Source organism: Malaclemys terrapin, chromosome 13 (assembly GCF_027887155.1).
Source record: "Malaclemys terrapin pileata isolate rMalTer1 chromosome 13, rMalTer1.hap1, whole genome shotgun sequence".
Classification (NCBI taxonomy): domain Eukaryota; kingdom Metazoa; phylum Chordata; order Testudines; family Emydidae; genus Malaclemys; species Malaclemys terrapin.
In genome coordinates this window covers 44,844,485-44,866,979 of record NC_071517.1, presented here as the reverse complement: position 1 = coordinate 44,866,979, position 22,495 = coordinate 44,844,485, and the positions used below count along the sequence as shown (strand labels likewise).

The 22,495-nt window shown below is 66.3% G+C and overlaps 2 protein-coding genes across 4 annotated transcripts; both read right to left on the bottom strand.

Annotated features, from left to right (window-relative positions):
- Positions 1-759: 759 nt before the first annotated feature.
- Positions 760-15,601, bottom strand: VARS1 (valyl-tRNA synthetase 1). 2 transcript variants are annotated; one of them, XM_054047876.1, is made up of 31 exons: positions 15,522-15,601; positions 14,096-14,484; positions 13,701-13,844; positions 12,920-13,070; positions 12,356-12,519; positions 11,861-11,945; positions 10,722-10,822; positions 10,233-10,360; positions 9,790-9,954; positions 9,580-9,661; positions 8,917-9,036; positions 8,711-8,819; positions 8,054-8,142; positions 7,842-7,932; positions 7,353-7,477; positions 6,910-7,013; positions 6,114-6,272; positions 5,904-5,994; positions 5,441-5,546; positions 5,222-5,292; positions 4,921-5,046; positions 4,705-4,809; positions 4,352-4,420; positions 4,163-4,241; positions 3,475-3,602; positions 3,077-3,232; positions 2,542-2,748; positions 1,996-2,107; positions 1,714-1,889; positions 1,189-1,338; positions 760-879 (listed from the first exon to the last, which is right to left on the bottom strand). In XM_054047876.1, exons 2-31 carry the CDS (start codon positions 14,453-14,455, stop codon positions 811-813), a joined length of 3,822 nt encoding a protein of 1,273 aa, XP_053903851.1. In that variant the 5' UTR covers positions 14,456-14,484; positions 15,522-15,601; the 3' UTR covers positions 760-810. The 2 variants fall into 2 exon arrangements, with proteins under 2 accessions (XP_053903851.1, XP_053903852.1); XM_054047877.1 differs by lacking the exon at positions 15,522-15,601 and adding an exon at positions 14,628-14,649.
- An 885-nt stretch (positions 15,602-16,486) lies between these two features.
- On the bottom strand, positions 16,487-21,852 carry LOC128848059 (uncharacterized). 2 transcript variants are annotated; one of them, XM_054047815.1, is made up of 7 exons: positions 21,580-21,852; positions 20,719-20,908; positions 19,550-19,702; positions 18,866-19,183; positions 18,488-18,582; positions 18,094-18,295; positions 16,487-17,470 (listed from the first exon to the last, which is right to left on the bottom strand). In XM_054047815.1, exons 2-7 carry the CDS (start codon positions 20,894-20,896, stop codon positions 17,337-17,339), a joined length of 1,080 nt encoding a protein of 359 aa, XP_053903790.1. In that variant the 5' UTR covers positions 20,897-20,908; positions 21,580-21,852; the 3' UTR covers positions 16,487-17,336. The 2 variants fall into 2 exon arrangements, with proteins under 2 accessions (XP_053903790.1, XP_053903791.1); XM_054047816.1 differs by having other exon boundaries at positions 18,094-18,169.
- Between the last annotated feature and the right edge of the window lie 643 nt (positions 21,853-22,495).

The following is a 22,495-nucleotide window of genomic DNA, read 5'->3' as shown; positions in this document are numbered from 1 at the left end:
CCACGCCCCTCTCTGCTGGGGGGGGCGCCCCCCGGGGGAAACTGAGGCACGGTGCCAGGGATAGAACCGAGGAGTCCTGGCTCCTAGTCCCTATAACCCACTCCCCTCCCAGAGCCAGAGAACGAACCCAGGAGTCCGGGCTCCCAGCCTCCCTGCTGTAACCCACTAGACCCCACTGCCCTCCCCCGGATTCCTGGGTCCCCCTCCCTGTCCTCCTAGGGTCGAAAGGCCTGCCTTACCATCCCGGACGCCTGGGTCCCATGCCCTCCCCCCACCTGCACTGCGGCTCAGCAGACAGCAGAGCGGGTCCCTGGCCCCGGGCCCAGCGCTGAGTCACCCCCTGCCTGGCAGAGATGGGACGAGGGAAAGCGGCCTCCAGGGGGCGCCTGGGACACAGCCAGCCCAGCCCCACAGCTAAGGGGCAGGGGTCTGGCTGGGGTCTTGTCTCCCTCCCCCTAAACCCCACATCCTCCCCCTCGCCAGATCCCAACGGCCCCTGCCCCCTTTGGGGCCCCGGCGCTGGCGGGGGAAGGGTGAGTCGGACACGGTGGCCCATATCAAGGGAGGATAAAAGCCCACCTGCTGCTAGTGGCGGAGGGAGTGCCCCCTGAGGGAAGCCCCGGCTCAAATCCCGCCCCCAGCTCCGGCGTCCCCCCACGGCGCAGCCCCCACCCCCCAAACACGCCAAGGAAGACCCGGGCTTTTGTAAACCAGCAAAATAGTTTAATATCTCAAAAAAAAAAAAAAAAAAAAAAAAAAGAGATTTGGCGGGGGGTGGGGGGGGCGATTGAGCCGCGGGGTCAGTCCGTCTCAGATCATCCTCTGGAAAGTCTCCACCGCCTCCGTCACCTTCTGCAGCTCGGTCCGGCTCTGCTGCAGCTGCGGGAGACACGCGGCCGGGCGTGAAGGGTGGGGGTGGGACGCGGCCCCCCACAGCACAGCACCTCCCCAGACTCCCTGCCTGGCTCCCCCGTAACACAGCATCCCCCCCCCCCCAGCAACCCCTGCCTGGCCCCCCACATCACAGCGCCCCATTCCCCCCCCCGCACAGCATCTCCTCCCAAGCCCCCGAGAACAGCTCCCCGCTCGCAGCGCCCCAAGAAGGAGCGTCCCTTCCTGACCCCAGCAGGTGGGCTCTGCCCTGAAGCATGAGGGTGGGAGTCCCCCGCCGGGGGGGCAGCCGGGTACCTTGGCAGCGTCGGCCTCCTGGACCTTGGGGGGCACCTTGGTGCCGTAATCGGGGGTTCCCATCCGCTCCCGCAGCCGCTCAATCTGCTTCTGCAGCTCACCCTGCTTCCCGGCCAGCTTGGAGATCTCCTTCTCCGCGTCGATCAGACCCTGGGGAGCACAGAGCCCTGCCCGTCAGCCGCCCGGATGCCGGGGTCCCGCTCGCTGGCTGCGGTTCTGTGGGGAGAGCCCCCCGGACACCTGGGTCCTGCTCACTGCTCTGGTCGTCTAGGGGAGAGCACCCTGCAGGGCCACCCGGACGCCTGGGTCCCACTCCCTGCTCTGGTTGTCTAGGGGAGAGCCCCCTGCAGGGCCACCCGGACGCCTAGGTCCCGCTTGCTGGCTCCAGCCATCTAGGGGAGAGCACCCCGCAGGGCCACCCCGGACACCTAGGTCTAATCCCCATGCCAGTCTCCAGCCCCTTAGGGGTGAGAGCCCTGTGCTGGCGGCCCGGACGCCTAGGTCCCCTTCCCCGGCCCCTCTCACCTTGAGCAGCAGGTGGACGGTGCACTTGTCGGAGGCGACGGCCACGGCGCAGCCAGCAGGGGGCGCCTCGCCCGGGCCCAGCACCCGCACGAGGCCGGAGGAGGAGAGGCTGCGGATGTAGGCGGAGCAGCGGCTGGCGGCGTCGGCCGCGCCCGAGTCCAGGCACTGCAGGAAACCTGGGGAGGGGACGACAGGGAGAGGTCAGGGGGTCCTCGGGGAGGGGTCAGAGGTCACGGGGTTTTGGGAGGGGGGGGCAGATGTCCCCCCCAGGCAGATACCCACAGTCAGCTCTGGTCCGGGTGAGGTTGTAGTCGGCCCGAAGGGAACGCACGGCGCGGACGATGCCCAGCGAGAACTCGACCGTGCCCTCCAGCCCCCAGTCCCGCCAGCAGAACTGGAGCAGAGAGGAAAGGGTTAATGGTGCCCCTCACTCCTGACCTGCAGCCCTGGGTGTCCCATTCTCCCCCCCGCAGCTCTGCCGGTGCCCCTCACTCCCGACCCGCAGCCCCTGCCAGCCAGCCCTGGGCTCCCCCCAACCCTGCCGGTGCCCCTCACTCCCAACCCACAGCCCCTACTAGCCCAGCCCAGCCCTGCCCCCCCCAGCTCTACCGGTGCCCCTCACTCCCGACCTGCAGCCCCTGCTAGCCCAGCCCTGCCCCCCCCAGCCCTGCCAGTGCCCCTCACTCCCAACCCGCAGCTCCGGCTAGCCCAGCCCTGCCCCCCCAGCTCTGCCGGTGCCCCTCACTCCCAACCCACAGCCCCTGCCAGCCAGCCCTGGGCTCCCTCCCCCAGCCCTGCGGGTGCCCCCACTCCTGCCCCATGGGTTACCTGCTCGGGGCTGGGGTAGGGGGTGACGCAGATGCTGGGGGGGGCGTGGGAGGCGCGGCGGGGCAGGCGCTGGAACAGCTCCTCACTGACGAAGGGCATGAAAGGGGAGAGGAGCCGCAGGCCGACGTCCAGGCAGGTGTAGAGGGTGCAGCGGGCGGCCGTCACCGCAGCCGCGCCCCCCTCGGCGAACACGGGCTTCAGGCACTCCTGGGGGGAGGGGGCAGGTCAGCACCAGGGCCCCTGGGGGGGGAGACAGGCCCCATCTCCCAGAGCCACCCCGTTCCCTGCCCCATGCCCCATTCCCCGCCCCCCCAGCCAGCTGGGAGCCGGCGTCCCTGGGGGGGAAAAGCCCCATGCCCCATTCCCCACCCCCGCAGCCAGCCAAGATCCAGCGTCTCTGGGGGGGAAGCCCCATGCCCCATTTGCTGGCTGGGGGGGAGGGCAGAGAGAGCCGGCTTCCCTGGGGGGGCGGAAAGCCCCATGTCCCATCCTCTCCCCGCCCCAGACAGCCCCTCCCCCCCAGGGTCCCCCTCACCAGGTAGACGTCGCAGAGCTCGTAGAGCCAGAAGTTGTAGACGGCCGTGGTGACGGCCGGGAAGTCGTAGGCCCGGAACCCGGCGTCGCTCAGCTCCACGGCCAGGCTGAGCCGGCTCAGAATCCAGCGGTCGATCAGGCTCTCGGCACCGCTGGGCTAGAGCCGGGGGGGAGATGCCGGTGAGCGGGGAGGGCAGCTGGTGCTGTGGGGCGGGGGCAGCAGGGGGCACCAGGCTGTGGGGTGGGGACTTGGCAGGGGGCGCTGGTGCTGTGGGCAGTGGGGCAGGGGGCACCAGGCGGGGAACAACATGGGGTGAGGCGGGCAGCGGGGCGGGGGCAGCAGGGGACGCCAGGCTGCGAGGGCTCGGCAGGGGGCACTGCGCCACGGGTCCCTCTCACCTCCGGTCCCGGCGGGGGCTGGAACCCGGCCCCCAGGCCGCGGATGGCGAATTTGGTGGCGTTCCAGAGCTTGTTGCAGAAGTGCCGATAGCCCAGAATGCGATTCACATCCAGGTTGATGTCGCGGCCTGGCGGGCGAGGCAAAGGGAGAGAGGAACAACAAAGTGGGAATTTGGGTGGTGTTTTCATGAGGCCGACGCGTGCCTCGGTTTCCCTGGGGCTCAGCATGGGAAGAGTTAAGAAGCCAGGGCAGGGCCTGGCAGGGTTTACATCTCTGGGGTGGTGCAAATAGGGCACTAGAGGGCGAGCTGAAACCAACCCGTGGGCCGGCATGGGGCAGAGCCAGACCCCGAGCCGGAGAACGAAGGGGGCAGGTGGCGATGTGGAGAGAGACACCGGTGCCCACACAGAGAGATGGAGCCAGAGACCAAGAGGGAATTTTCTGTCGTGTTTTTATGGCACCTGGGCATGCCTCAGTTTCCCTGTGTAGGTTGCACGGCTCCCCCAGGGGTGCCAAATGGTCTTGGAGTGGCGCAGAAAGGGGTGGCTGGGGGCAAACTCAGCCCAGATCAACCGAGGGGCCGGGGAGCTGCGGGGACAGCCAGGACTGGGAGCAGTGGGGCCAGCCCAGCCAAGGGGTCCCTCCCTGGCCCCACGGCAGGGCTCTCGGGGGAAGCCAGGAACTCACCCTGGGAGGTGTACGCGCAGAGGGCGAAGCGCAGGGCGTCTGTGCCGCACTCTGGGATCCCAGCGGGGTAATCGCTTTTCTGGGGGGATGGGAAGAGGGGGATCAACTCCCAGCCAACCCCGTTGTCCCCCCTCCCTGTCCCCCACATTCAGCCCCACAGGTTCCCCGCTTCCCCCCCAAGCCCCATACCTGGCCCTGCTTGGCTCGCTCCACCTCGGCCGGCTCCAGGTTGCTCTCCAGGAGCTGCGCGTGCAAACCCTGCGGGGAGAGAACGGACACGGCTCGGGACGGTGCCGACCAGGGACATGGGTCCAGGCTGTCGAGAGCCTGAGCCCATCGCCCGGAGAGCCGCGCGCTGCCCCAGGAATCGCCACAGGTCGTTAACTCTGAAACATACTGATGGACGGCTTCCAGCTAACCCCGCCCTAGGCCCAGACGGGGAGCCCCCTGCCGATCCAGGCGGCTGTCGGGCTACATGGCAGGGGTTCGGTAACATCTGGGAGGACGGGTTGGGGGGGCCAGATGTCCCCCCCAGCAGTTACCTCCAGCGTGATCCCACTGATCACATCCAGCGGGTCGATGACATTGCCTAACGACTTGCTCATTTTCCTGCCGTGGGCGTCCCGGACAACGGCGTGAAGGTAAACCTGAAACAGAGCCGGGCGGAGCGGAGTCAGGGCTGCCCTGAGGCCCCAGGGCGGGGCTGGGTGGCGCCGTGCGCTGGCGGGGGGCGGGGGGGCGCCGTGCCCCGCTCTTACCTCGCGGAAGGGCAGCTTGCCCGTCAGCTTCAACCCCAGCATGACCATGCGCGCCACCCAGAAGAAGAGGATGTCGTGGCCCGTCTCCAGCAGGGTCCCCGGGTAGAAAACCTTCAGGTCTTCGCTCTGCCGGGACAGACAGACGGTGACGGGACAGAGCCGGACGCCTGGGTCCCATTCCCCAGCCCCACCAGGGGTGAGCCCCCTGTGCTGCCGTTCCATCCCCCATCCCTCCCAAGGGGTGAGTGCCCTGCGCTGCCGTCCCGGACGCCTGGGTCCCATCCCCGCGTCTCAGACTCACGGCGTTGGGCCAGCCGAAGATGGAGAACGGGAAGAGGCCAGAGGAGAACCAGGTGTCCAGGACGTCGTCGTCTGGGAACGAGAGTGACAGGGAGAAACGTACGTACGGACGTTAGTACAGGAGCTGATGGTGCGTGCCAGGCAACCGGCAGGGGGCGCTGTTCTAAAAGCAGATGCCCCTCACTCCCGACCCGCAGCCACCGGCCCCCCCCGGCCATACCTTGCCGTAGCGAGATCTTGTCCATGGTCACCCCAAAGGCTTTGGCCGCTTTGTCCTTGGCTTCCTCTTCACTCCGCCCGCTCACCCAGTATCGGTCGTCCGTGTCCTGGGAGGGGGGTAACCAGACGTCAGACCCCTGGGCCCATTGACCCCGGTGTCCCACCCCTCCTGGCTCAGACCCCTGGGCCCATCTACCCCAGCGGCTTGCCCTCCTCCCCGGCTCAGACCCCTGGGCCCATCGATCCCGGCTCAGACCCAGGGCTCTATGCAGCTCGGTTTCCCCCGTTACATAATCCTGTTGCAGTGAGTTCCATAGGTTAACGTGAATCAAAGCTGAATTCCCTTGCGTCAGTTTGTTTCCTCCTGCTGCCCCCAAATACTGCCCCACACCCATGGTTTTGGGGTGGGCACTGACACAGATTCCCCCTCCCAGCTATTTCCTGGGGTTTCTGCCCCCCCTCACCTCTCCTGGGGGCACCGAGGGGTCGTCGATGGTGACGAAGTAGGCTGGGATGCGGTGGCCCCACCACAGCTGCCGGGAGATGCACCAGTCCCTGAAGGAGAAAGTGCCTCAGACGTCACCTGAGATATTACTGCCTCCTCAGGGCAGGGCAGGGCAGATAAAAGCCCTGCTACCGCGGCTGCAGCAGAGGGAGCTCCCCCGGGGCCTCACCTGATATTGTCCATCCACTGGAACCAGGTCTTGCAGTGGAAGGGGGGCAGGATGCGCAGGTCCCCGCGGCGCACAGCGTCGGCCGCCCCCCGAGCCAGCCCCTCGCAGCGCACGTACCACTGCGGCTTCAGCAGCGGTTCCACCACGTCCTTCGAGCGGCTGGGGGGTGACAAATAGTCCCTGTGTCCTTCCGCCAGCCCCATCGCTCCCCTTGCGGGGCAGCCTTCCAGTGCCCCCCATATCCCCCAGGAGCCCCCTGCACTCAGGGGCCTAACCGCGCACGGATGTCCTTCACCTGTGCAAGTGACCCCTGCACCGATATCCCTCCGCACCCTCCAGAGTCCCCCCTCCCTGTCCACATACGGATATCCCTCCGCCCCCTCACAAAGCGTTCCCCCCCCAGATATCCCTCCTCAGCGTCTCCCTCCTTTCTGCACACGTATCCCTCCACCACCGAGAGCCACCTTCACCTCTCCTTCAGATACCCATCCCCCCACATCCTTCCTGATGCACAGATATCCCTCCGCCCCCCAAAAGACCCTCCCCTTGCACCCCGACTCCCTGTATCCCCCCATCTCCCTCTGCACTCAAACACGTCCCCCTAAACCATCAGGACACCCCACACGTATCCCTTCGCCCCTCAAAATAGTCCCTCACTTCTTCACACTTCTATCCCTCCCAGTGGCAAATCAACCCCCCTTCACAGATACCCCTCCGCCTCCCTTAGCAAGCGCCACTCTAACTCCCGCCCTCCTATGATGATACCCCTCCGCCCCATCAAAGAATCCCCCCTCACCTGCACACCGGCACCACCATGGGGTTGTCCTTGACTTCCTTGAACAGCCCTTTCTGCTTCAGGGCCTCGAGCACAGCCCCCCGGGCCTCGAACCGCTTCATACCCTGCATTGGGTGGGGAGCAAGGAGGGTCAGATCCCTGGGGCCCATCCAGCCCGGTATCCCACCTCTACCACCAAAGATCAGACCCCCAGGTCCAGCCTGGTATTATCCCACCACTGCTACCACAGATCAGAGCCCCGGGGCCCACCCAACCCAGTATCCCACTACTGCCACCAAGGATCAGACCCCGCACTGGGGCCCATCCAGTCTGGTATCTCCTGCCCTAGATCAGACCTAAGAATTCCCCTGCCCCAGTTTAATGCCCCACTGCTGACACCACCAGTCCAAGCCCTGGGCCCATCCAGCTCGTATCCACCCCCAGCCTGCTGGTCCCCCCCATACCAGGAAGGGGGGAGGCACGTTGATGAGGCACCCGCTGTCGTCGATAATGGTGACGCAGTCCAGGCCATGGCGCTGCCCCACCTCGTAGTCGTTGTGGTCGTGGGCCGGGGTGATCTTCACTGCGCCTGGGGGGCGGGGCGTCAGACATGCTTCGCGATTCGCTGCAGCCCAAGTGCCCCTCCCCTTTCACCCCCAGCCTCACTCCACTCCCCAGGCACTGACCTCGCCGAGAGCCCACCAACAACCCTGGGACCTGCCCCCAGCCCCATATTCACTCCACACCACATAGCCCCTCCCATGACTCGGGGCCCTGCCCCCCCCCACCCCAAGTCACTCCACCTCCTTCACTTCCCTTGGCTGGGCCCCTCCTGTGTTTCAGATCACACCTCCCTAGGCCCCGCCCACATTCACCAGGCCCTGGCCCCATTGGCTTCTTTGTCAGGCCCCTCCCCCATTCCCACCTCTCCTCCAGGCCCCGCCCCCACATACCAGTCCCGAAGCCCATGTCCACGAAGTCGTCGCAGACGATGGGCATGCGCCGCCCAGTGAAGGGGTGCAGGACGCGCTTCCCATGGAGATGCTGGAAGGGGAAGGAGACGAGGGGGTCACTTGGGGGACCCCAAAACCAGACACCCCCAGGGATCAGCCAGCAACCTCCCCCTCCCCCGCAAGCTCACAGGCTCCCCACCCAGGGCAGGTACCTGGTAGCGGGGATCCTGAGGGTGCACCGCCACGGCCGTGTCCCCCAGCATGGTCTCCACCCGCGTCGTCGCCACGACAACCTCCTCGTCTGTGGGGAGAGAGTCAGACGGTGAGACCCCCCCGAGCCAGCCCCACCCCCACCCCGGATCAGAACCGGCCCCCCCTACAGGGGACGTGCCCCATTCCTTGCCCCACCCCCACCCCGGATCAGAACCAGCTCCCCCTACAGGGGACGTGCCCCATTCCCTGCCCCACCCCCACCCCGGATCAGAACCGGCCCCCCCTACAGGGGACGTGCCCCATTCCCTGCCCCACTCCCACCCCGGATCAGAACCGGCCCCCCCTACAGGGGACAGGTCCTGTGCCCCATTCCCTGCCCCGGATCAGAACCGGCGCCCCCTACAGGGAACAGGCCCCATGCCCCATTCCCTGCCCCACACTCCCCTGCCCGGATCAGAACTGGCACCCCCTATGGGGGACAGGCCCCATTCCCTGCCCCCCCCAGTCCCGGATCAGAACCGGCACCCCCTACAGGGGACAGGCCCCCATGCCCCATTCCCTGCCCCCCGAGCCAGCCAGTCCCTGCCCTGAGGCCAGATCGGAGGGAAAAGGCCCCACGTCCCGCTCCCAGCCCCTGTCCCCCTCCCTGGCCCTACCTGAGTCCTCGAGCTTGTAGGCGAATGACACCAGCACCCCAAATTCCACCTTGTCCTTGTACCCAGGGACGGGCAGGAGGGTCCGGCCAGGCAGCTCCTTCTTATCCACCTGGGGGGAGGGGGGAAGGAAGCCGAGACATCACCAACTCTCCCGCAAGCCCCTCTAGCTGGACCCCCCCCCCGCAGCTCCAGCTCCCCCCACACACCTCGATGTCGGAGATGGCAGAGTGCAGGGTGCAGGACCAGTTGACCAGGCGTTTGCTGCGGTAGATCACTCCCTCCTCGTGCAGCCGGACGAAGGCTTCCTGGACAGCGTAGGATAGTTTCTGCGGAGCAGCGAGAGGAGAGGTGAGATCCCGGTCCCCTGCCGGAGACACGTCGGACCACACATTCCCGTGTCCTGCGCCCCGCACTGCTACCCAGGGAGGGAGATTCTCCTACATGCGGAGCAACTCCCCACGGGGCCAGCTCTGACCCACCGCCCCAGTGTGACCTCTGACATCCCCCCGGGGATGGGGATCAAGGGATATTCTCTGCATTGGAGGCAGGGGCACACCACTGCACAGGGCAGAGCTGGGGAAAGGCGGGGGCGGGGGGGGGGGGGGAGGTGATAGAACCTGCATGGACCCACCTCCAGGGCCAGATGGGAGCTGGCGCCCCCTAGAGGACACATTTCCTGAGTCCCATTCCCCACCCCCCCGACCTAGTCAGTCCCTGCCCTGGGGCTGGATGGGAGCCGGCGCCCCCTAGAGGAGACAGGCCCTGTGCCCCATTCCCACCCCCCTGAGCCAGCCAGTCCCCGCCCTGGGGCCGGACGGGAGCTGGTGCCCCCTAGAGGGGAAGGCCCCACGGCGCACGGCAGAGCGTACTGGGTCCATGGTGAAGCAGGCTCTATCCCAGTCCATGGACGAGCCGAGCTTCTTGAGCTGATGGTAGATCCTGTCGCCCTTCCTGTGGGGAGACGGAGGAGAATCAGGGCGGCGCTGGGGGCGCCATGCTGCGGGGGGCTCTCCCCTGGCAGCCAAGGCAGCGATAGGGGGCTGTGCTGGGGGTGGGGACACCCCGATCCCGGCACTCACTCGTTCTTCCATTTCCAGACCTCACGGACGAACACCTCCCGGCCCAGGTTGTGCCGCGTCTGCCCCCGCTCCCGCCACAGCTTCTTCTCCACCACCACCTGTGTGGCAATGCCGGCGTGATCGCAGCCCGGGTTCCACAGCGTGGTCTCGCCACGCATCCGGTGCCTGCCGGGACACCACAGCCGCGGTGAGGGGCAGCGGCAGAGCTGGGGGGAGCCCAGGGAGCTGCGGCTTGGGAGTGAGGGGCACGGGCAGAGCTGGGGGGAGTGAAGGGTGCTGCAGGGTGGGCGTGGGGGGCACAGGCAGAGCTGCAGGGAGTGGAGGGGCCTGCAGGGCGGGTATGGGGGGCACGGGCAGAGCTGGGGGGGCTGGGGGCTGCAGGGCGGGCATGGACAGAGCTGGGGGGGCCGGCAGCTGCAGGGCAGGCATGGGGGGCATCTCACCAGCGGGTCAGGGCGTCCTGGATGGCATTGGTGAGCGCGTGGCCCAGGTGCAGCGAGCCGGTGACGTTGGGGGGCGGGATGCACATCATGAAGAGCCCTTTGGGGTTCGGCTCCGAGACGCGCTGCCGCTGGGGGAAGAAGGGGGAGAGTCAGACTGTGTGTCAGAACCCCCGCACTGCCCCTGGAGGGCAAGTCCCTGCAAGCACACGAGGGCGGCAGTCGGAGTCCCCGGTGCGGAGACTTGGGAGGCCCAGGCTGGTTCTGGTTCGGCAGCACCCGAAATAAACCCACACCTGGGTGTAGGTGTGTCAGCGTCCCCTGCTGGAGGGGCCCTGCCCTGGGTGTGCGTGAGAGCTCGCCCCCTGCTGGCTCACCCAGAACCACCTCACCATGTGCCTTATCCCGCCTACTGCTCCCACCCACAGGGGCGATTCCTGTTATCTGGGGCCACTCAATTCCAGCCTCGGCCCCCGCCCGGCCCCCACTCACCCCGTACTCGGGTTTGAAGAAGCCCTGGCTTTCCCACCACGGGTACCAGGCTGCCTCCACATACTGCGGGCTGTAGGCGTCGGGCATGGGGCCGGTCACGTCTGCAGGGGAAGGACAGAGAGCCATGAGCAGGGACCCCCCCAGGGTCCTGATCCTCCCCACCCCCATGCACTGGGAGGGAGGGGCCCACAGCAGAGCAGTGATTGGAGACGAACAGGCAAACGTCTCTCCCCGTTAACCAGCCAGTGATCGGTGAGCCGTCGTCGTCAGCCAACCCGGCTCCAGGATCCGGAGCCCGGAAAGTTCAGCATGAGCATTGTCCAGATTTCTAAAGCAGATCTGTCAGTCCGGCCGTTCGTCTGTTTGTCCACCCCTGAACCAACCAATCCCCCCAATCCATCCCCCCAACAACCCAACCATCCACACCATCAATCCACCCAACAACCTACCCGTCGCCCGAACCAACCAACCCTCCAACAACCCAACCATCCATCCACCCAACAACCCAACCATCCACACCATCAATCCACCCAACAACCTACCCGTCCCCCAAACCAACCAGCCCCCTAACAACCCAACCATCCACACCATCAATCCACCCAACAACCTACCCGTCCCCCGAACCAACCAACCCCCCAACAACCCAACCATCCATCCCCCCAACAACCCAACCATCCACACCATCAATCCACCCAACAACCTACCCGTCCCCTGAACCAACCAGCCCCCCAACAACCCAACCATCCACACCATCAATCCACCCAACAACCTACCCGTCCCCCGAACCAACCAGCCCCCTAACAACTCAACCATCCACCCAACAACCAACCTGCAAACCAACCAACCCCCTCAATCCATCCCCCCAGCACCCCTAATCCATCCCCCCAACAACGCAACCATCCACGCCATCCATCTACCCAACAACCTACTCACCCCCCGCCCCAATCCATTCCCCAAACAACCCAACCATCCATCCAACAACCCACTTCTGGCATCATCCCTCGACCCCACTGGCTGAGACCTGCACCAACCTCCCCTTTGCCATGGGGCGCTGGGTTCGGGTGGGGGCCCTGGTGCTGAGCAGACCCCTCCTCCCCCCCGAATCACAGCCCGAATGCCTTTCCCCCACCCCCCGGTACCTTTCTTCTCCCCCAGGCGTGTGGGGATGTCATAGGTCAGAACCCCGGGGTCTTTCTTCTCCTTCTTCTCGGCTTTTGCTTTCTTCTGGCTCCCGGGGGAAGGATTGTGGGGAAAGGAGAGAAGAAAAGAGAAAGGATGCGTAATGCTGCCCTTCGGCACCGAGGGGCGCTGTGCTGCAGGGGGCGCCAGCATGCTCACTGCAGACCCCTTGTACTTCGCCCCCAAAGAGTTGGAGTGGGAACCCCGGCGTCCTGGCCAGGCCCCAACTCGGCTGACTCGATTGTGCCCTCGCTAAAACGTAGCCTCGGATTTCAAAACAGCTACACGGTCCCCTGTCCCCTCCCAAACTCTCGTGCAGCGTTCCACGCGGCTGTTCCCCAGCCGCCCCGCCCCAGAGCTGGCTGCATCTCAGCACCAGCGGGCCATCCCCAGGCAGCGTTCTGCGCAGCTGTTCCCCAGCCACCCCGCACCAGAGCTGGTCGCATTTCTCTCACCTCCCCCTGTTGCTGTTGGCTTTTCTCCTTCTTTTGCTGGAATTTCTCCAGCTTCTCTTTCTTCTTCGCCTCTTTCTTCAGCTGAGAGGCGCTCTTGACCGGGGCCTCCCCAGGGCCAGGGGCTGACCCCGCTGCTGGTCCCATCTCTGCAGGCGCCACACACTCTGCGGGGGGGAGAAAAATCAGGCCAGATTGGACCCATGAGCCCATGTAGCACAGTATCCCATGTCTGCTACCATGAATCTGATCTGTGGGTCAAGCCCCCCTACCTCTGGCCACCCAGATCTGATCTGGGGGCTGGGCCCACTGGTGTGATCAATGGGCTCATCCAAGCCGGTACCCCACCTCAGTCCTGCCCCCCAATCAGACCCATAGACACATCCAGGCTGGAATCCCGCCCCCACCACCATGAATCTGAGCCCCGGGTCAATCCAGCCCGGTGTCCCCTGTAATATCCAGTAGCAGAGAGTTCCGCAGGTCACCGCGAAGCCAACGCAGCAGGGGCATTGCAGGCGGAGAAGGCTTGGAAGGGGTGCTCTGGGCAGGTGTTGGGGGGTCACTTACCCTGGGTCTTCGGTTTGGGGGCGTCACCCCCGCGCGCCTGCTCACACAGCTTCACCGGCCCCAGCACAGCCTGAAACTGGGGCTGGTTGACGCAAGTCAGGAACCAGCGCGTGACATTGGGGTAAGGAGCCCGGCTGGGGGGGTCCAGCACCTGGGGAAAGAACATGAGAGATTTGGGGGGGGAACCATTATCGGTAGGGGGGGCAAGGGAGATACCATTATTGAAACAGGGGAGGGGGAGAGGGAAATTAGGAGATACCAATATTATTCCAGGGTGGAGGAGTGAGAAGAAATCTTTAGAATGGGGGAGGGGGAAGATACCATTATTGGAATGGGGGGTGACAATATCAGGAAATACCCATTATTGGAATTGAGGAAGGAACATACCATTACTGGAATTCAGGAGGGGGAGGGGAATATCAGGCTATAGCATCATTGGAATTGAGGGGGGGGGGGGATACCATTATTGAAATTGGAGAAGGGAAACACTATTATTGGCAATAAAGGTGGGGTGGGGGGGACGGACAAGACGGGTTCCCAACCAAAACTGACCTTCCAGTCCCACACACAGACTGTGCCAAGTCACCCCCACCCCCAGGATGTCCTAATGGCCCCCTCACCCGATCCCAGCTACCCAGTGTGTGGGGGAGAGGCTGGGGGTATCTTGCCTTCTCAGTCCCCCCCCGCCCCATTTCCCAGCCTTCCCCTGATGCACCCCCCACCCAGCAGCCGGGAGAGTGGGTCGTGGGGGGCGGGGCCACAGGGGAGCTGGGGCACCCACATATTTGTAAGGCAGCAGCAGGGCGCAGGCCACGGTCACATCCGCCAGCGTCACAGCCTCAGCCACCAGGTACGTGCGCAGCTTCAGGTGCCCGTCCAGCACGGCCAGCGCCCGGCGTAGCTCTGCCACTGCCCGCTCCACCACCTGGGAAGGCAGAGAGAGACACGCCAGGGTACTGCAACAGACAGGGGACCCAGGAGTCCTGGCTCCTCCCCCCACACTCTAACCACTAGACCCCACTCCCCCCCCGAGAACCCAGGAGTCCTAGCTCCCCCCCCAACCACTAGATCCCACTCCCCTCCCCGAGAACCCAGGAGTCCTAGCTCCCCCCCCCCCGCCCCAACCACTAGACCCCACTCCCCTCCCGGAGAACCCAGGAGTCCGGGAGGTCTCACCTGCTTGCTCTGCTCCGCCAGACCCAGGGCGGAGAAGGCGGCTGCGCAGGCAGCAGGGGCGATCTCCCCGTCAGCGTAGCTCACCCACTGCTGCACCAGAGCGCCCCCCGCTGGCCCCTGCCCCCTCAGCCGCTCCGGGCACAGGAGCTGAGCCACGGCGGCCGGGCCCGAGACCCAGACCCCCGGCCGGCTCTCCAACGCCGGCAGCTTGGGCAGGGGGCAGGAGGCTGGGGGCCGCAGGGGGAGCCCCTGCTCCAGCAGCTCCACCACCTCAGGCAGCGTGGGGGCATAGCGGGCTGCAATCAGCACCCGCTGGTTCTGGAAATTGTCCGGGTGCGGGGAGAGGTACAGGGTGGGCATGGCGAGGGCTGAGCACCCCGAAGACACACCTGGGGACAGAGAGACAGAGTTAGTGAGACAAGGGGCCTGTCCCCTGCAGGGGGCGCCAGCTCCCATCTGCCCCAGGGCAGGGACCGGCTGGCTCGGGGGGCAGGGAACAGGGCAGAGGCCTGTCCCCTCTAGCTGCTCCCACCTGCCCCGGTGCTGGGCTCTGACACCGGCTGGGCTGATGCAATCCCAGCGCCAGGACCCGCCTCCGAGAAACCTCTCCCTGGGGCGGGGCCAAGGGAGCTATCACTGGCAGTGGGGGGGGGGGCGATCCAAGCAACCCCCCAGCCCCAGCCCATGGCCCTAGGTACCAGCCCCATCACCCCCCCATCACAGGATGAACCCCAGGCTGCTCAGAGGGGGGCAGACGGGGGTATGAACTGGGGACGGGGGGATGCAACGGGGGGGAGGGGGGAGTGGTTCCGTCAGGATCATTTGAGGGGGGCAGGAGGGGCTGCGGAGGGAGGGGTTGTTAGGCCAGGGAGGTTCTATGGGGGTGGGGGGTGTCAGGGCTGCGTGCTGTGGGACAGGGATGATGACAGAGCGGCTGGGGGGTAGGGAAGGGGGCAGGGGGCCGCAGCCCTAGGGGGACTAGGATGGGGAGATGGAGGGCTGTGGGGCAGGGGTGATGATGGAAGTGCTGTAGGGCGGGGAACTGGCGTAGTGTGTGGGTGGGGGGGCTAGGGCGGGGAGGTGGGGGACTGGGAGATCTATGGGGCAGGGGGTGTCAGGGCTGGGAAGCTGAAGGGCAGGGGGTACTGTGGGGGCCTGTGGGGCAGAGGGTGGTTGTGGGGATTAGGACGGGAAGGTTGGGGCTGGGAGGGTCTATGGGGCAGGAGGTGTCAGTGCTGGGGGGCTACGGGGCAGGAGGTGATGACGGAGGGGCTGTGGGGCAGGGGAGGGACTAGGACCGGGAGATCTATGGGGCAGGGGGGGACGGTGCTGGGAGGCGGGGTTGATGGGGCAGGAGGGGGCTGTGGGGGCGGGGCCAGGGTGGTTATGGGGCGATGGGGCAGGAGGCACCAGCCCCCCCCGGTACCTGCGCTCCCGGCAGCTGCTCCCGGCCCCACGTGTCTCCGCCTTTGGCGATCCCCGGCTGCAGGACCCGCCCCGGGCTGCCCGCGGCGCCGCCTGATCCCAGCGCCCCTCGCGCCAGCTGCTACCCGCCCCCTGGCCCGCGCTGCCCGGGTCACCCCCAGCCCCCGGGGACGCCCCCAGCCCCGCTCCGCACTAGCTCAGCCGGGGGGCGGGCTATTTCTAGTCAGGCACCTGCCGAGCCAGCCCCAGCTGGGGTCCTCAGCCACACGACCGGCACTTGGAGAGCCATAGAGCGCTACGGGCCGGTGGAGAGAGCGGCCGAGCCACGCTCCCTACAGCAGGAAAAGGCCATAGAGAGGGAAGGCGCTGGGGAGCGTCCCCTGGTGGCGGGAGTGAGTCACTGCAACTCAGTGCATCGTGACTGGCGCTATAGGGAAGGGATTGGGGGTGACCAGAGGGGTGGGGCAGGAGAAATGGGGGCTGGGGCAGGAGATCCAGCCCAGCATGGGCAGGCGAATTTCTATAAAAAGAAGAACAGGAGTACTTGTGGCACCTTAGAGACTAACAAATTTATTAGAGCATAAGCTTTCGTGGATTTCTATTGAACCAAAGAGGGCGTTGGAAATCGGGGAGAATTATTCAGGCTGGGATTGGCCCGGACTCCTGAGATCAGGGTCCCGCCCCATCCCTGGCTAGAACGGGACGGGTGGGTGTGCGAGTGGGGGGGAGTTAGGTGCTCAGTCCCGTCCCCGTCCCCCCCTTGTGAACTGTCACCTCAGCGCTTTCAGATCATTTCCTCGGGGTCCTCTTTGGAGTGGGAAATTTCACAGAGCCAGGAATGGAACCCCAGAGTCCTGGCTCCCAGCCTCCCCCGTCTCCCCTGCTCTAACCACTAGGCCCCACTCCCCTCCCAGAGCTGGGGAGAGAACCCAGGAGTCCTCCCCACTAGGCCCAACTAGGCCCCACTCCCCTCCCAGAGCCAGAAGAGGACCCAGGAGTCCTGAGTCCCTCCCACAGATAAAGAGCCAGGGACTCAGAGGTGTCAAAAAACCTTCTGTATTGAGATCAGAATCACGCCCCATTCACAGCTCTCCTGGGCACCCCTGCTGGGAGGATGCCGGGTGTTAGGCTGTGGCATGGCCCCCTGCTGGCGGGACAAGCCCTCAGGCCACGGGGTTCCCCTGGTGGCCCCTTGCTAGGGGGACAGGCTCTCAGCTGCAGGGCGCCCCCTGGGGGTGGGATGGGCTCTCAGTCTGCAGGGCGCCCCCTGGTGGCCCCCTGTTGGCGGGACAGGGCTCTCAGGCCACGGTGCACCCCCTGGTGGCCCCCTGCTGGTGGGATGGGGCTCTCAGGCTGCGGGGTGCCCCCTGGTGGCCCCTGCTGGCGGGACAGGGCTCTCAGGCCGCGGGACGCCCCCTGGTGGCCCCCTGCTGGCGGGACAGGGCTCTCAGGCCGCGGCTCTCAGGCCACGGGGTGCCCCCTGGTGGCCCCCTGCTGGTGGGACAGGGATCTCAGGCAGTGGGACGGGGCTCTCAGGCTGCGGGGCGCCCCCTGGTGGCCCCCTACTGGTGGGACGGCCCTCTCAGGCTGCGGGACGGGGCTCTCAGGCCGCAGTGCGCCCCCTGGTGGCCCCCTGCTGGCGGGACGGGGCTCTCAGGCCACGGGACGGGGCTCTCAGGCCGCGGGGCGCCCCCTGGTGGCCCCCTGCTGGTGGGACGGGGCTCTCAGGCAGCGGGACGGGGCTCTCAGGCTGCGGGGCGCCCCCTGGTGGCACCCTGCTGGCGGGACGGGGCTCTCAGGCCGCGGGACGGGGCTCTCAGGCCGCGGGGCGCCCCCTGGTGGCCCCCTGCTGGCGGGACGGGGCTCTCAGGCAGCCCAGCTTGTTGCGCAGCGAGTTCTTGATGACGGCAGCACTGCTGGGCTGGAACTGGGACTGACCCACGGCATAGGCTGCGGGGGGAGAGAAAAGAGGGGTGAATGGCAGCAGGATCCCCCCATGGAATTCCTTTACGATAGACCAGTCCATTATAACTGCCCCCGCCCCTGGCCAAATTATTGCCTTGCCCTCCTGGGCTGCACCATTACCTCACCCCCAACCCAGGCTATACCACCATTAACGCCCACAGGCCATACCATCGCCTTGCACTCCCTGGGCTGTGCCATCATTAACCCTCCGGGCAGTATCACTGCCTAGCCCAACCTGAGCCGTACCATCACCGCGACCCGCCCCACCGAGGCCATACCATTGTCTGAAACACACTGCTGGGCCATACCATCATCCTGCCCTAGGTCATACCATCATTGCCCCCCCCCAGGCCATACTATTGCTTGACCCCACCCACTGGGGCCATACCATTGCCTGACCCTGATCCCTGGGCCATATCATCAGTACCCTGCCCCGTCCGCAGTACTTCCTGCCCCGCCCCCGGGCCATACCATCATTGCCCCTCCCAGTCCATACTACTACCTGTCCCCGTCCCCTCGGGCCATACCATCATCGCCCCTCTCAGTCCGTACTACTGCCTGGCCCCGCCCCCCAGGGCCATACCATCGCCTGACCCCCCCGGACTCACCCACGATGGCGCTGACGACGGGGGGGCTGAGGCGGCGCAGCCCGTTCTCCCCGGACAGGTTGCTCCGTGCCTGCTCCTGGCGGGAGAAGAAGACGTCGAGCAGGAGCCGGGCCAGGGCCGTCTGGCTGCGGGCGCTGGAGCGGGCCAGGGCCAGCTGGGCGGGGTAGAGGAACACGCCCCCTCCTGGCACCAGCTCCTGCATCTGGGGGGCGGGGAGGGGGGCACAGAGGAAAGTGGGGTGGGGGCAGTAGGGGGCGTGGGGAAAGGAGGGGCAGTAGGGGGAGCAGGCAGGGGACAGGATGGGGATGGAAGGAAGAGGGGGAGGAGACATTGTTATAATAGGGACCCCAGGCCTCCCACTATCCCCCGACCCACTCCCCGCCCCACAGCTCACCCCATGTTTCTGAGGTAGTGCAGGGTCCTGATAGAGCCCGGGCTCCGGCCGCACGGAACTGCTGTCCACCTCCCTGGGCAGCTCCACATCGCCCCCTGCAGAGAACGGAGACAGGAGTGACCACTTGCTCCCACGCGCCTGAGAACCCAGGCGTCCGGGTTCCCAACCTTGGCCCCCTGCTCTGACCCACCAGACCCCACTCACTCCCCTCCCAGAGGACCCAGGCGTCCGGGCTCCCAACCCCACCCCCCTGCTCTGACCCACCAGACCTGACTCTCCTCTCAGAGGACCCAGATGTCCAGGCTCCCAGTCCCGCCCCCCTGCTCTGACCCACGAGACCCCACTCTCGTCCCCGAGGACCCAGGCATCCGGGCTCACCGAGTCTCTGGGACAGCACAGCGTTCTGAGCCTCCAGCTTGGCGTATCGGTCCCTCAGCGCCTCCAGCTCCTGTCGCATCCTCTCGCACTCCGGCCTGGCGCAGGGCTCGGTCGGCCCCGCCCGGACGCCTGGGTCCGCGGGGCCAGGGGAGCAGGGAACCCCACAGCCAGAGCTGTCCACGTGGGGGCAGTCGGGGGAGGAGGAATGCCAGGTTTCCGAGGATGAGGTGCTCTGGGGAGTCGCCCGGCCCTCGTCCTCGGACACCTGGGTCCCTTCAGGGTCGAGCACGGAGGTGGTGACATCATCGGCGTTGCCTCCTGGAATGAGACAAGAAACAGTCACTGAACGAGACTTCTTGGTCTCTAGGGGAATGGGACCCAGGCATCCGGAACGGCAGTGCAGCGCTCACCCTAGGGGGCTGGAGACCAGGACAGGAAATGGGACCCAGGCATCTGGGACAGCAGTGTAGGGCTCTCACCCCTAGGGGGCTGGAGACCAGGATGAGGAATGGGACTCAGGCGTCCGGTAAAGCAGTGCAGGGCTCTCACCCCTAGGGGGCTGGAGACCAGGATGAGGAATGGGACCCAGGCGTCCGGGACAGCAGCGCAGTGCTCACCCCTAGGGGGCTGGAGACCGGGATGGGGTACAGGACCCAGGTGTCCGGCATGGGGAGCAGCACCCACCTGTGCTGTGTTTCCTTCTCTCGGGGGGTACTCTGTCCCGTCTCCATGTCGCCACTCGGTGGTAGGGGGGGCCCCGCGGCATCCCGCCCCCCCAGCTGCTCCCAGGACAGCCCCCGGCCTGGACTTGGATCCATTTCAACTCCTGCCTGTCCCCTGCGGGGAGAGAAGAGAGGATGGAGGGATGGACGGAGGGTACGGGGGGAGGGATGGAGGGACGGACGGATGGAGAGGTGGGGGGGGGACAGGGGTTTGGGGGGATGGATGGAGGGAGGGACAGACAGAGAGATGTGGGGGGATGGACAGGGGGTTTGGGGGGACGGATGGAGGGAGGGACAGACAGAGAGGTGTGGGGGAATGGACAGGGAGTTTGGGGGGATGGATGGAGGGAGGGACAGACGGAGAGGTGGGGGGGACGGACAAGGAGTGCAGGGGGGACAGACGGAGAGGTGGGGGGATGGATGGATGGAGGGACAGACGGAGAAGTGGGGACGGATGGAGGGAGGGAGGGAGAGACGGAGAGGTGTAGGGGGACGGACAGAGGGCTTAGGGGGACGGATAGAGGGAGGGACAGATGGAGAGGTGTGGGGGGACGGACAGAGGGTTTGGGGGGACGGATGGAGGGAGGGACAGATGGAGAGGTGTGGGGGGACGGACAGAGGGCTTGGGGGGACGGATGGAGGGAGGGACAGATGGAGAGGTGCGGGGGGGATGGACGGAGAGGTGTAGGGGGACGGATGGAGGGAGGGACAGACGGAGAGGTGGGGGGGATGGATGGATGGAGGGACAGACGGAGAAGTGGGGGACGGATGGAGGGAGGGAGAGACGGAGAGGTGTGGGGGGGATGAACAGGGAGTTTGGGGGGATGGATGGCAGCAGGGAGAGACGGAGAGGTGTAGGGGGACGGACAGAGGGCTTGGGGGGACGGACAGAGGGAGGGACAGATGGAGAGGTGTGGGGGGACGGACAGAGGGTTTGGGGGGACGGACGGAGGGAGGGACAGACGGAGAAGTGGGGGGGACGGACAAGGGCTGCAGGGGGGACGGACAGAGGGCTTGGGGGAACGGATGGAGGGAGGGACAGACGGAGAGGTGTGGGGGGGACGGACGGACGGACAGGGGTGTGTTCGGACAAGGGGGGTGGCCGGAGCAGGGGGGCGCTCGCTCACTCACCGCTGAGGGCCAGGATGCGGGCGCGGTTCAGCCCCTTGAAGAGGGGGCACCGGGCCGCTACCTCTTGGCCCGGCCGGTAGCGGGCAGGGTCCCGGCGCGGCTCGCTCACCGCCGCCAGCTCGATGATGCTGGAGAAGCCTTCGTCCAGCCAGTCCACCAGGGCCAGGCGCGCCGACATGGAGAGAGCCCCCTGGGGAGAGATGGGGTGAGCCCCCCGCGCCCTGCCTGGTGCCCCCTACCCGGCCCCCCACACCCCGGTGCCCCTTGGGGAGAGATAGGGTGAGCCCACCGCGCCCCCTGCTCTGGTACCCCACCCCGTGCCCAGGCCCCCACTCAGCACCCCATGCCTAGCACCCCACCCCATGGCCCCCTGCTCCAGCACCCCCTGCTGAGTCCCCCCCGGCACTCTATGGGGAGGGTTGGGGTGAGTCACCACGCCCCCTGCTCTGGTACCCCCTGCCCCAGCATCCCCTGCCCAGTGCCCTCTCTCCCCCTGCAAACCCCCCCACCCCAGTGCCCCTTGCCAAGCCCCCACCCCACTCCCTCTTCCCTAGCACCCCACACAGCCCTGCTCCCCACAGCCCAGCGCCCCCTGCCCCACTCCCTGAAGCCCAGCATCCCCTGCTAAGCCCGTGGCCCCGCTCCCTGCAGCACGGCGCCCCCTAGCATCTCACAGGGGCCAGCCCTGACTGTCAGGGGAGAGCGCCCCCTACTGACTCCGACTCCTTACCCCCTGCACTCCAGCTACAGGGCCTGTTGCATTAATGCTAAATATTGGGGTGGGGTCCCCCACAGGCCAAGGGCCCCTTAGGGTCCTGTCATGGCCCCCTCAGCCACCCCCCTGTGGCAGCAGGAAGGTACCTGGGTTTCTCCTTTTGCCTGCAAATGCTGCTCCTGTCTCCTCTGCTTGCAGCCAGCTGCAAAGGCTGCTGGGAAGAGGGGGGCAGAAAGGGGTGGGGTCCCCCCTTTCCTCTCCCTTCCCCCCCCCCAGCGGTGGCACCAGCTGCAATCGGCCCCCAGGGGTCTGCAAACAGTTTGCAAATGGGGCAGGAGGGAGGTGTAGGGGGGTGTCCCTCTGGGTGAGTGGGGGGGGGAGGTAGGGGCTGCTGCTTGGGGGGCTCTTGGGAGGGGAGAGGGAGGGATCAGCCCTGCTGGTGCAAAGCGTTTGCCGGATGTTTGCAGAGCATTTGCGGCTGGGAGGGGGGGGGGGGGGAGTGTTAACCCCTGGGTGGCCAGGCTGCAGGCAGGGATGGGGATTCGGGGAGTGCTTATGGGATTGGGCTGGGGGGCTAAAGGGGGTCACTTAAATAGGGAAGGAGGAGCCAGGGAGGGAACCCAGGAGTCCTGGTTCCCAGCCCCCTACAGCTCTAACCACCAGACCCCATATCCCTCCCAGGACCGGGAGGGAACCCAGAAGTCCTGGCTCCCAGCCCCCCCAGCTCTAACCACTAGACCCCACTCCCCTCCCAGAGCTGGGAGAGAACCCAGGAGTCCGGCTCCCAGCCCCACCCCCTAAACCCCACTGCTCTCTCTGTACAAGAATGATTGCAGACTCACCCTGCCTTCCCATTGGCCGGCACTGCGTCCCCACCCATCTCACACCAACCAATCAGCAGCCACTTGTGGGGTGAAGCAGCCAATCCCCAACCTCAGGGCAGAACCTAAGACCATTAAAGGGGCAGGTCCCACAATACTGACCTCACCTCATGAAGGGGATTGCATAATACTTTTAAAGTGGGCAGGGCTTAAGGGGCCACTATGACATCATCAAGCCACA